The 13,159-nt window shown below is 38.4% G+C and overlaps 1 protein-coding gene across 12 annotated transcripts in view; it reads left to right on the top strand.

Annotated features, from left to right (window-relative positions):
• Nucleotides 1-13,159, top strand: part of cdkl5 (cyclin-dependent kinase-like 5) — an 80,377-nt gene that overhangs the window by 58,619 nt on the left and 8,599 nt on the right. For 5 of the 12 annotated variants that reach the window (XM_047362487.1, XM_047362486.1, XM_047362481.1 and 2 more), the window contains exons 10-18: nt 3,848-3,934; nt 4,367-4,447; nt 4,591-4,766; nt 6,319-7,160; nt 7,468-7,808; nt 9,269-9,370; nt 9,629-9,734; nt 12,129-12,264; nt 12,837-12,942. In XM_047362487.1, coding sequence (XP_047218443.1) covers nt 3,848-3,934; nt 4,367-4,447; nt 4,591-4,766; nt 6,319-7,160; nt 7,468-7,808; nt 9,269-9,370; nt 9,629-9,734; nt 12,129-12,264; nt 12,837-12,942 — 1,977 coding nt within the window. Of the gene's footprint in view, nt 1-3,847; nt 3,935-4,366; nt 4,448-4,590; nt 4,767-6,318; nt 7,161-7,467; nt 7,809-9,232; nt 9,371-9,628; nt 9,735-12,128; nt 12,265-12,836; nt 12,943-13,159 lie in introns of all 12 variants that reach the window. The other 7 variants (XM_047362484.1, XM_047362479.1, XM_047362476.1 and 4 more) reach the window with 4 other exon arrangements.

The raw sequence follows: 13,159 nt of genomic DNA, 5'->3' as shown, positions 1-13,159 counted from the left end.
TTGAAACAACTGAGATGTAACAATACAAAAAGCTAGATGTTGTTTTGATATATTTATTAAAGTTTATAGATTGAGAAATATTTTAAATTGAAAATTTTAGAGATCTTATTATTAAACAAATTAACATTTATTGCCAAATAAACACACAAAAAAGGACCAAAAACTGGTACCGGTTAGTAAGGCAAGGCAAGGCAAGTTTACTTATATAGCACATTTCAGTAGCTAGACAGTTCAAAAAAAAAAAAAGAAAAAGAGACATAATAGGTAAAGTACATTGCAGTGGCATATAGATTATTAAATAATTAAAGAGAATGAAAAATGAATTATTCAATTCAGTTTATATAGCGCCAATTCACAACACGTTGTCTCAAGGCACTTCACAAAAGTCAGGTACATACATTCCTGTTAATCCTAACCATTGAACAGTGCAGTCAGATTCAGTTATTTATTCAAATTGGATAAAAAGTTTTTATATCTAAGGAAACCCAGCAAATTGCATCGAGTCAGAGATTTGTAGCATTCACTCCTCCAGGATGAGTATGTAGCGACAGTGGACAGTCACTGGCGTTGACTTTGCAGCAATCCCTAATACTGAGCATGCATGTAGTGACAGTGGAGAGGAAAAAACTCCCTTTTAACAGGAAGAAACCTCCAGCAGAACCAGGCTCAGTGTGAGTGGCCATCTGCCACGACCGACTGGGGGTTTGAGAGAACAGAGCAGAGACACAGAAAGAACAAAGAAGCACTGATACAGGAGTACTTTCTATGGGAAGGAAAAGTAAATGTTAATGGATGTAGCTCCTTTAGTCGTTTCATCTAGAAAGAAAGAACAGATAAACTTTGAGCCAGTTTTCAAGGATAGAGTCTGAAAGAGAGCACATATAATTAGTTACAGTAAAAGCTCAGTCAATTGCTATATCTAGGAGAGAGAAAGGGTTAAACACTGAAAGACAGGGCCATGTGGATCATCTGTAGAAGGTGAGCATTAAGTTGTTGGCAGCAGAAGCTTGGACAAAGCCCCTCTCCAAAAAGGTGTCACAGGTAGACAGAGTCAGGCCAGGTGTAGCTTCTAGGAAGAGAAAAGAGAGAGAACAGTTAAAAACTGAAATAACAGCAAATAATGCAAAATTGGAGAGTAGTGTGAGAATGTAGCAAGGAGGGTGAAAATGGTCATTATGTCCTCCAGCAGCCTAAGCCTATAGCAGCATAACTACAGAGATAGTTCCAGTTTCAGTTTATTTATTTATATAGCGCTTATTTACAACAATGTTGTTTGAAGGCACCCCACAAAGGGATGTCGGGGAGGCCAGACTAAACCACTGAGTGCCAGAGCCCAGCCACCCCAGAACGGGCCACGTGTAGGGGCACTAAGTAAAATAATAAACTGATAAAGTTTGTCCATCTAGAGCCCACTCATGGTCATTGTTATACTAAAAACCACAAAGATCGGCATACCTCTTTGTCTGACTGATTATAACCATTGAAAAAGAGAAGGGGTCATACAGGTAGCAGAAATGGAGGGTGTTTGCACCTCCACCATAACTGAGCTGGTTTAGGCTAAACCTGACTCCCCCTTACTCCATCCAACAGGGAGGGAGGAAGGTGGAGGTAAAAAATCAGGAAGATAGCCTAAGTCACTCTAACTATAAGCTTTATCAAAAAGGAAAGTTTTAAGCCTAGTCTTAAAAGTAGACAGGTGTCTGCCTCACGGACCAAAACCAGGAGCTGGTTCCACAGGAGAGGAGCCTGATAGCTAAAGGATCTGCCTCCCATTCTACTTCTAGAGACTCTAGGAACCACCAGTAAACCTGCAGTCTGAGAACAAAGTGTTCTGTTAGGAACGTATGGAACAATCAGATCTCTGATGTATGATGGAGCTAAATCATTAAGGGCTTTATATGTGAAGAGGAGAATTTTAAATTATATTCTGGATTTTACAGGGAGCCAATGAAGGGAAGCTTAAATAGGAGGAATATGATCTATCTTTTTAATTTTCATCAGAACTCTTGCTGCAGCATTTTGAATCAGCTGAAGGCTTTTAACTGCATTTTGTGGACATCCTGATAGTAACAAATTACAATAGTCCAGCCTTGAAGTAACAAATGCATGGATTAGTTTTTCAGCGTCACTCCTGGATAGCATATTTCTAATTTTGGCAACGTTCCAGAAGTGAAAGAAGGAAATCCTAGAGACCTGTTTAATATGGGATTTAAATTACATGTCCTGGTCAAAAATAACACCAAGGTTTTTACTTTATTACCGGAGGTCAATTTAATGCCATCCAGGTTAAGTGATTGACTAAGCAGTTTCTTTTTTAAAGACTCCGGTCCAAAGACGACAACTTCTGTCTTGTCTGAATTTAGAAGCAAAAAATTTAAAGTCATCCAAGTTTTTATGTCTTCAAAACATGCTTGTAGCCTATCTAACTGGTTGGGCTCATCAGGATTTACGGATAAGTAAAGCTGAGTATCATCAGCATAACAGTGAAAATTTATTCTATGCTGCCAATAATTTGACCTATTGGAAGCATGTATATAGTAAAGAGAATTGGCCCAAGTACTGAACCCTGTGGTATTCCACAATTAACTCTGGAGTTTAAAGATGATTTATCATTTACATGAACAAACTGGAATCTGTCAGACAGATAAAATTTAAACCAGCTTAGTGCTGTTCCCCTGATCCCTACAGCATATTCCACCCTTTCTAAGAGAATATTGTGATCAACTGTATCAAATGCAGCACTGAGATCTAACAGGACAAGTACAGACACAAGTCCATTATCTGAGGCCATAAGAATATCATTAGTGACTTTAAGCAGAGCTGTTTCAGTGCTATGATGAGCTCTGAAGCCTGACTGAAACTTTTCAAACAGGTCATTGCTATGTAAATGTTCACACATTTGATTAGCAACTATTTTCTCAAGAATTTTATATAAGAATGGAAGATTGGATATAGGTCTGTCATTTTTCAAGTAATCTCGATCAAGCGAAGGTTTCTTAAGTAAAGGTTTAATTACAGCAACCTTAAAAGCCTGTGGTACACATCCATTTACTAAAGATAGATTAATCATACCTAAAATGGGGCTGGTAATCAGAGGGAACACTTCCTTAAATAATTTGGTTGGGATTGGGTCTAACATATAAGTTGAAGGTTTAGATGAAGCTAATATTTCTGATAACTCAGGAAGCTCCACAGGATCAAAACAGTCCAAACACAAATCGGGTTCTCCAGTTATTTCCAAATTCCTAATTAAAAAGATGATAGTAAACAAATAAATAAAAAATTAATGATAAGGACTGGTATCGATTCCCCAGGTACCGGGTATCAGTACCGTATCGGTTCAAATGTGAAAGGTACCCATTCGTAACAACAACAAATAAAAGTATACTACCAACTAAATCATTATTAACATAGAAGATTATGGTAATTTTCACAGAAAACTGTGTTGGTCTGTAATAATAAGTTTACACTGGAGATATTTTACATATATACAGTGTTCAAACATTAAAAAAACATTCATTGATGTTATGTGTGCAGCTGGTTTAAAGAGATACAGAAGGTCAGAACTTCTGATAAACTGTCTATGTGGTCAACTGGTATTACTTTCCATATGCGTGACAGCCACATTTTACAGAAAACACATGGCAAGTTGTGTTTTTCCCAGTCACAATTCAAACTCCAGGCAGTGGTCTTATTGTTTTTACAACTGATAACTTGGAAAATCCTACCTCCATGTACAAAAAGAATGCACCATAACCTGCAATGAAAGCAATGTTACGCAAGAAAAAAGTATTTATCACAATTCAACTGATCTCAGTTTTCTTGACTTACTGATGTTTACCTCTAGCTCTTCACCATTCAGAAGGTTCTGGGGCCTCTTCCTGCTGAACAGATGAAACTCTTTTACAACAACCCACGATTTCATGGAATCAGGGTAGGAAACATGAACATTAACTGCTTCCTTCCTTCCCTGCTGTCCTATTTGTCTTTCGTTTTATCCTCCCTCTCTCCACTTTTCCTCTTTTCCTTTTCTCTCCTGCATGTTCCTTCTATCCATTTCATTTTGTGGCAGTGTTCCCAGCACCATGACTGAGTGGATTGCTATGACTCATGAGATAGGTGGTTTGTGTTCAGCTTAACAGCAAGAGAAAATGTCCCAGAAGGCTGAGAAAAGCTTTGCGTTTGTGAATGTGTGCGCAAGCTCAGTAGTTTGTTTAGTGTGATCGGTGTCATCCGAATGGAGAGATACTTTTTTTTAACAGGCAGGAATATTTACTTTATGTTGTAAAGTCCAATATCAGTCTAAAGGAAACAACAAAAAGTTATTGAGAATAAAACGTTTATCCAGTGTTTGTTTCTGTGCCAGTTTCCCACAGTTACTCATCCTCAGACCTTGGAGAGACGGTACCAAGGAATTATGAGTGGTTTGATGTTGGATTTGATGAAGGTAAATTACTCAGAAACATTCATATTTTCCAGTTACATACCTGTTGATATTCTTATAAATCTTTGGAAATGTATGAGTGTTAGGATTCATAAGATGTGTGACCAATTGCTCAAAACAGCATATTTGCTTTGTTTTCCTATCAGAGTATGTTGCTGCTGAACCCCACTGAGCGTTTTCTAACCGAGCAGTGTTTAAACCATCCAGCTTTCCAGCCTCTGAGGCAGGCAGAGCGAGAAAAATCTTCTCCTGCATCTCCAAACCCACCACGCTCATCCAAGAGGAAAACACACCACCATGGAGAGAATACAGTCCCTACAAGGTTTGACCTCCGTCATTCACCTTTATTTACAATGCCAACTTGTAACTAACTTCACGTTATCGTGATCAGTTTGATGTTTGCAGTATCACATTGTTAAAGTTATTATGTTATCTGGTAATATCTGGCGATGGAAATGAATGCAAGATTATATTTTTAATGCCGCTACTCAGTGGAGTGATTAATAACTAAGTTTGTCCACAGGAGCTCACAGAGGAGGCTGAAAATTTGTAAAATAACATTTTTATACATTTTAAATCAGATCAGATCAGTTGCCAAAATTTGCTGTTAAATGTTAAAATTGATCCATGTGACACTGTATTTTGATGCTTAAAAGTTATTTAAAAGTTGTTTAATCTAACAAAAAACATTGACATTCAATGTCTCTCTTATTTGGACAAGTTTGGACAGGATATACAGGGTGAAAAAGTTCAACTTTCAGCATATATTTCTGGACTAAATATGGAAGATGAATATCCGTCCAGTGTTCTTCACAAGCCTACCATGCCCAAATCCTTTTGTCTCTTTATTTTAATACAGCTGGTAAAAAGTGTTTATCTTTTCCTAACCACTTTCCAAGAGCAACCAGGAATGCACACCTGGTGCCTCTCATTTCATTTCATTATAACATTGTTTTAAAGGAAAAAAAGCAATTTTTTCTGGAAATTGTATTTAAAGCCACTCTTTCTTTACTGAAATAAAATGTGTTATTATTTTTATTATGGTTATGTCAGGCCATCAGTTGTGACGTAGAGTTAGTTTGAGTTACAGAGCAGATAACAGCTGCTAAACATGTGGTGTAGTGGTAGAGTGGGTGTCCCATATATAGAGGTTATTAATCTTAGATGCAGGTGTCCGTGGTTTGATTCCCAGCAATGGGATGTTTCCCATGAAGAAAGGTCATGATGACACAAAAAATGCCACAAAAGAACAGCTGTTTGAATTAACCAAGACAAATTTATTTCCTTTTTTTATCACAAACGGAGAAAATAAAATCTTTATTCTGTTCCTCAGTTTGCTTGTGGAATTGTTAAAAACTATGATAATATTTGATTTTTATTGTTTTAAAAAAATGTAAGCAATGGCACCCTCCTCAGTTACTGCCACTCTTGCTAAACTGTGTGAAATATTAATTGTTACAAAGACTATAACAAGCTATTCCTTTTTTTGGTTTTGTTTTCTCTTTTTTGTTCCATACTTATTTGTGGCATTTATTGCTACTATGATAATGAATTAATTCCATTTGCTGTATTTGTCTGTGTTAGTGTTTCTGTTTTGTAATTTCTAATAATGTGCCGCATTTTGGTATTGCTTACAAAGATGGTGTCTAAATGTTTAATCATCCTGAAACCAACACACATTTTACACTTTTCAACTTTTTAAAAAACTGTTTTGTAGAATCAAGTTTCAGTTTTCTTTTTGACAACACATTTTCCTAAGGCACTGTAAAAGGGGGTAGGAAGGGTGTTAATTGCAACAAATTTCTATTATAAAGAGATTGTGGGCTGCAGCGTGGGAGAACATAAATATTTCACGTAACTCTCTGACCCTCCAGGAGTCACAACAAGAGCTCCAGTCGTCGATCAACCAGCAAGGAATGTTCCAGCCTGCCTCGGCATGGAGACCTCCATCACCTCAGCAATGAGAGTTTCCTGAATGGCAACAAACCGGCTCCATCTAGTTTAAGTCCTACACTCCACCCCAAAGTCCAGTACATGTCCCAGACCCTAAATCGTTCACCCTCTTCCAGCAAAGATCTGGCTAATAACAATCTGCCACACCTTCTCAGTCCCAAAGAGTCAAAAAACAAGACAGAATTTGATTTCAACTTAGTGCCCACAACAAAGCTGCCAGATCAGGGACATGGGGCAAAGTACAGCCACAGTAAATCAAGCTTGTCTCGCTCTCAGCAACAACAGCAACAGCAACAGCAGCAGGTCAGCCGCCACACTTTCCTGGAAAATAAAACCAACACGTTACAATCTGGTGGGGAAAAACAACATGGCCGCCATGCCCACAGTATGGCTGACTCTGCACATGGATCCATGTCCTCGTCTTCTAAAAGCTCAGCTTCTTATCTTAGCCTGTCCAAGAGCCATGGGGCTCTTAGTGATGCTAAATCAGTGGGGAACCTCAGTGATGGTCGACTTCACCCAGATGACTCAAACTCCAACACAGCAGCTGTTGTAGGACCCAGTGCCCGCTTCTTCCCTGCCAGCTGTTTAGACCTCAATGCCCAATCAGGTCTTCCAGGACCCCCTGGCAGCCCCTCTGCTCGACACAGTGACCGATCAGGACACAGCCCCGCTTCGCGTAGCAGCGGAAATGTCCGAATGGAAAGCAGCACGCTGGACTCCTCAATGAGACATAAGTCCAGACACAAATCGTTGGCCCCTGGTAGGTCTGATAGAAAAAATTATGCTTTCTTTCTTAATATATGTTTTGGTATTATATTTTCTAATATTTTGGTCATCACAATGACTAAAGTATATTTCTAGACTAACGCTTGTCCACAAAACAACTGCATGAAAATCACATAATGCTTACAGTAATCAAAGTGTCAATAGGTTTTGCTTATAATGTTGCATATTGGGAGATTTTAAATCAAATAACCCCATTTTTTTCCAGAGCAAATGATATATAAGGAGTAACAGTACCCACAGACTATGAGAATACCAACTTTGAGCTTTTCTTTATTCTCCAGAGGAAGCTGGTGCTCCAGAGCTCCTAGACCCAGGAGGACCAGCGATGCCCAATACTCACACCCTACCTTCCCCCCACGAGTCTTATCATTACGGCCTGGGCTATACTTCCCCCTTTTCTTCCCAGCAACGGCCTCAGCGCCACTCCATGTACGTGAGACGGGAACGTCATCGCCCACATGGGTCTGAGGGGGTCATGGCGGGCTTGCCACCTCCTGAGCAGGTGATACCGACACGGGCCAGTAGCCTCCAGCTCCTCTCCCCACAGCTGCAACATCGTACCAACCTGACTGGACATTCTGTGAGCTCTTCGAGAGAGGACTGTACCGATGACATGATGAGGGTTAGTGATGATGAGGTCCTGTGTGGTTTATGGTACAAAATGAGAGCATTCACGCTAAAAAGATGATACCAGCATTTTAAGAAAAGTCCTGAACGATCCGTTTTATCATTTGATGAACAGAGCGAACAGAGCAACCTGCTAAAGATACTGTATTTTAAAAGTTAAACTAAAGTCCTGTTTTATTTGCAATAGCATAATGTGACACTGAAGTTTTTTTGCAAAATCCAACCTTTAAGTTTTAAAATCACGTTGATAAAAGGATAGTTTTCTGCCTGAAAACTGCGAAAGCTACTATAACTGCCACACTTGCCAAATTTCATTGACAGCCAATTTTTTAGTTTTCTGACAGTCTACAAGATTTTTATTCAAAATATTCTGGTATTTTAAGTACTCCATGACAATAGGCACTCTGACAAGGTTTCCAGTGTCTTGCAAAAAGAAACCTACCCACAGCATCACAGATCCTCCACCGTACATTTGATTTGGCAAATATTCACCTATTGTTTTATGCCGGACCCACTTGCAGTGCTTGTCGCTCAGTCTTAACTGTCCAAAGCACAAAGCAAATCTCAAATGTTTATGTTTGTGATGTTAGGACACAAATAGTGTTATACTAGCACAAATAAAATCTCATGATCATTGTTGAGACTTGGTGACTTTGAGTTGTCAGCTTTTTGCTGAGGTTCTCTAAAATGAGCTCCACCTACCTTAACATCCTCCTTACTGTGTGGTGGTAAGACACCCTGACCCAGTTAAAAAGGCAAAGTATAAATTAAACGCAAAAATCTTTTCAATTATTCTTTTAAAATTGTTAAGGATTCTCCAACAAACACAATTATTTCAAAGTGGCTGTTCGTTCCCCACTGAAAAACAGGCTGCTAAAACAGAGGTTAAATTTTCAAAATGTTTTGGTGTGAGATTTTGCTACTAAAGTTAAAGATAAATTTATTTTAAGGCATTTTACCTATATTTACTGCTGTTGGCAAGAATAGTGGAGGAGTTTCTAAGCCAAAATTGCATTCTTTTTAAGGACCATAATGTAAAACACCTGCAACATATTCAGTTTATAAGGAAGGTGTTTTTATCCTTTGAGAAAGGAAGTCCAAGTTGTTAATCCATGGAGCTCTCCTGCTGCAATTAAAACCCATATCTCCATGCAATCAGTCCATGCAATAAGGCAGATTCGGTGGATCAATGAGAAAAATCATGCTAAGATTATTGCATTTCCTTAAATTAAGTGGGCCTTGCTTGCAAACACAGAACAGTGTCAAAAAAGAACCTAAAAAGTGGTTTTGTTTTGTGTTTTTAAATGTTGGTTACGGTCAGAGCACACAAAATGTGTCTGTGTCGTACAAGCTGCTGTGTGTGTGTAGGAACTGTCTCTGTCACATTGTCATTGCCTTTGCATCATTCTGCTTCTCCAGTCAGCTTTGACCAGCACCTGTCCGTCTTCTCAACAGAGTGAACAGCCCCCTAAAGACATGAGCCACCCTTGTGCCCCCATCAAAGACTCTACGAGGGACAACTCTGCTGCTTTTCATACACAGCGCTCTAAAAATGAGGTCCGACCCTCTGATTCCACCCTACCAACAAATAGCTCTTCTCACTGCTAGGGTTCATAGCCTTTTTTTCCAACAGCTTCACCGCACGTTGTCGCTGTTATAAATGTAACCTCACTGAAAAGCTCCTAGATTGTCCTGACTGTTGGGATGTGTGCCAGTAAAGATTACAATCAAAGATAAATGAGATTATCAAGATGAAAGAAACTGAAGAACATTGTGTGTTTGTTGTTCTGCATGGTGTGTGTGTGTATTTCTTAGGTTGGAATGTATCATGACCCTCACGGTGAGGATGCAGGTTCCTCCAAGGAGAACCGGATGATCTTCACTGAGTCCATGCCTCGGAGAGTAGGCAGCTTCTACAGAGGTAAAGCCTGATGACTAAAATTAAACAAAATGTAAAGCAAGAAAGAAGTATAGATTTAAATATGATTTACTTCAATGAAAGAAAGATAAATAATCACAAATGATCAATACAATTTAAAACTGAGAAATTCCAGCAAAGCACTTTAATCCAGTGGTTCTTTGGGCTAAAAGCTTCTGCCGTACTCATCTATCCTGATTGTGATAAGAAATGATTGCCTTGATCAAACTGAGGTTTGTATTGTTTGTGTCAATGACAAAAAGTTTTAGCAGGGTGTTTATTAGTAGTCAAAATTCTTCAATGTCAGCCCAGGAGCTGCACAATGTGACAGTATTAATGTATCCTGTAAAACTGCATAACAAGCGTCACAAATATATCAAAAAATGAGTGCTGAAAGCAAATTTTGAATATTGAAAAGTAGTGTTGTAATACTCGTGACCGTTGTTGAGACCACATGTCTTGGACTAGTCTCGGTCTCTGACGTTCTGGACTCAGGACTTTAGTCTCAAGACCAGCCAGAACCAATGCTGCCACACTCTTTTTGTACTGCAACTGCAAATGTAAAACACTTGGATACAGTCCAAGAGGGTGAGAAGGTCAGACAAATGAGAAAACAAGAGGGAGAAACATTTTCCATTGCAAATATATGGATGTTTTTGTACCTGTACAACATGCAGAAAGAAGGAATGCTAATTGAATGAAGTCCTCCCCCTCAGCTCACTCTGCCTGCAACTAATGACAAGTCAGTTCACGTTTAGCTGGACGTTTTTCTGGTTGGTCTGTTTAACTCCAGTTACTTCTGAACTCTGTTATAGGGTAGTTTGCTAATGGGCTGCCACATATTTTTTTTGCAGCTACAGCTACATTATTATAATTAATACAATGTTCTTGCAAATTGTCTCTCATTGGTATGGTCCTGGTCTTGTACTTGGTCTCCCTCCTCTTTGATCCTGTTCTTGGTCTTCGCCTCCCTCAGGGGCTTGGTTCTGGGTTAAGTGTGTTTGACTACAGCACAAAATAAAAATAGTACATAGATACCATCCATTATTTTTTTTTGTTCCAGCTGAATCTTTTTCAAGTTTGCGTGCGGGTTATTATAACAGACGTTGGGGCTGGACGCAGGGGACACCCTGGTCAGATCACCATTCTCTCGCAGGGCCAATAACAAATACATTTCACACACTGCTTGGCAGGTTAGAGTCACCAACTGTAATTTGCATGTTTTTATACTGTTGGACAAAGCCTGTGTTAATGGAAAAGGCCAAGGCATTCACAGAGAGAATGTGCAAACTCCACCAAGAAAGATCCCCGCCAACCTTGTAGCTATGATGCAACAGTACTAACCCTGAAACCAGTGAGTAAACATAAAAACCCTGAAAGACATCTCAAGTTTTGAAGAATACAACATTAAGCTGGAATTATTTTTGTTCGGGGGTAAGATTAAAGACATGTAACCAAAAACATGCTTTAAACAATTGATTTAATCATAACAATTGTAAAACTTACCAATATTTTTTTACAAAAGACACAAATGTCAATGCTATTCATGATTATTAATATTGTAAAGCAACTTTTTAAGTCATCACAACATGTTACCGCATTATTTCCTGGAGAAGAAACCTTTTCATGCGTCTTTGCATTAAATAAACTCAATTATCTTCCAATTTTATATTGCATAGACAAAATGAAACTTTGAATTTCACACACTATACGCCACTTTATCAGAAAAGAGTGACTTCCTTTTCGGAGAAGCCTCGAGGTTAAGCACAATATGGCAACAACATTGAATTTATTTGGTGATACAATTGTGCATACAATTAGCACTTCATGACCCCAATTGTGGATTATTCCTGAGGATAAAAACCCACAGAAAGCCAGGAGCTCATTTCCATAGTAGTCCTCCAATTGCTGTCCTCATCAAAGAACAATTGGGATATCAACAGCAGAATGTAATGTGAAGTTAGACCGGATGAATGTAGTAAAGTGAGCCCCTATCAGAATGCATCTACCTATTAATAAGTAGGAAGGATTGTAAATGCATACGTTTTTTTTTTTTGTGTTTTGAAAGATAATTGTTTATTTTAAAGCTTGCTGTGAAAAAAGCCTAATGCTAACACAATAGCTGACAATATTAGATTGTAATGGACAGTTATCAAGACATTTTCTCTAAGAGTACATTTTGTATCGGCAAACAAAGACATACAAAAATAAAGAAGCTAAAATATTAGCATTCATGTTAGATATTCCTTTTGCTATATAAGTGGACCAGATTGTTCTCAGATTGTTCTCTAAATACAATTAACCCCACAGACCAACCATTCACTTCAAACACGCCTCATTATGAAGTGTGAAAACACGCACTGTCAGTCAATTTCTCCCCTCCTTGTTTTTCTTCAGTCCCCTCCCCCAGACCGGATAACTCCTCTTCTTTCCACGAAGGTGTTGGTCAGGGCAGAGGGCCAGGGGTACCCGTTGTGGCCGGTGATCCAGGTGGCATGGCGAACCACTCCAAACGCCAGACTGCCTTTGATTGGTAGGATTTAATCTGTTGGCAATGTCATGTTGAGGCAAATGCTACAGTAGATGCGTAAACAGAGCTGACCTGGGAAACACCATGTGGCTTTTCAGCTTTTACCTGCACAAGCTACTAAAATGTAGTTTGCAATAATTTTGCTGATTCTGTGAAAAACGGCTTATAGATGCAATGCACTAATTAATGGAGACGTTTTTCTTTTCTTTCTGTCTTCCATTACCATCAATTAAGATTAATTAGACTTTTCATTGTTACTAAGATCTGTTGCTTTAAATGTATAAACCATTAATTGACTGAAAGAAAATAAATGAAAACATACCACAAAAAAAATGTCTGCAATTGGACATTTTATTTGCTTTTTTAATGATAGTAGCTGTATGAAAAAAATATTTTTTTTTATTGGCACAAAACACGGTATTTAAATAAAAAAATATCTGTGGTGTCCTTTTCAGTTCTCTCTTGTTTATTTATTTATTTTGCATAGATATTTATGTTGTGCAGATAAATCTTATGATTTATAATTTATTCCTAACAGTGTAATTACAAAAACCCTTTCCACATGTGCTCTGCAGGACCACTGCAGAAGCGATGGTCATGAATCCTCCAGAGCCCACCAAAGAGAAACAAAAACAAGGCTTCTTCAAAGCCATAAAAAAGAAAAAGAAGAAGACCCAAATAGTAAGATCTGAAACCATCATTTCATAAAAAAACATATTTTTCACATTCTGTGTTCTTTTAGTATATTTATACTCTTATAAACTGATCTCAGCCTTCATCAATGTGTATTTGCAATTCCTGTTTAAGGGAAGAGTGACATTAATCACAGAGAGTCCTAAAGGGTAATTCAGATTTTCTACAAAATGGTATATTGTCTGCAATCATTCTTGCACAGGTT

Source organism: Girardinichthys multiradiatus, chromosome 4, assembly GCF_021462225.1.
Source record: "Girardinichthys multiradiatus isolate DD_20200921_A chromosome 4, DD_fGirMul_XY1, whole genome shotgun sequence".
NCBI lineage: Eukaryota > Metazoa > Chordata > Actinopteri > Cyprinodontiformes > Goodeidae > Girardinichthys > Girardinichthys multiradiatus.
This window is presented reverse-complemented; position numbering and strand designations above follow the sequence as displayed.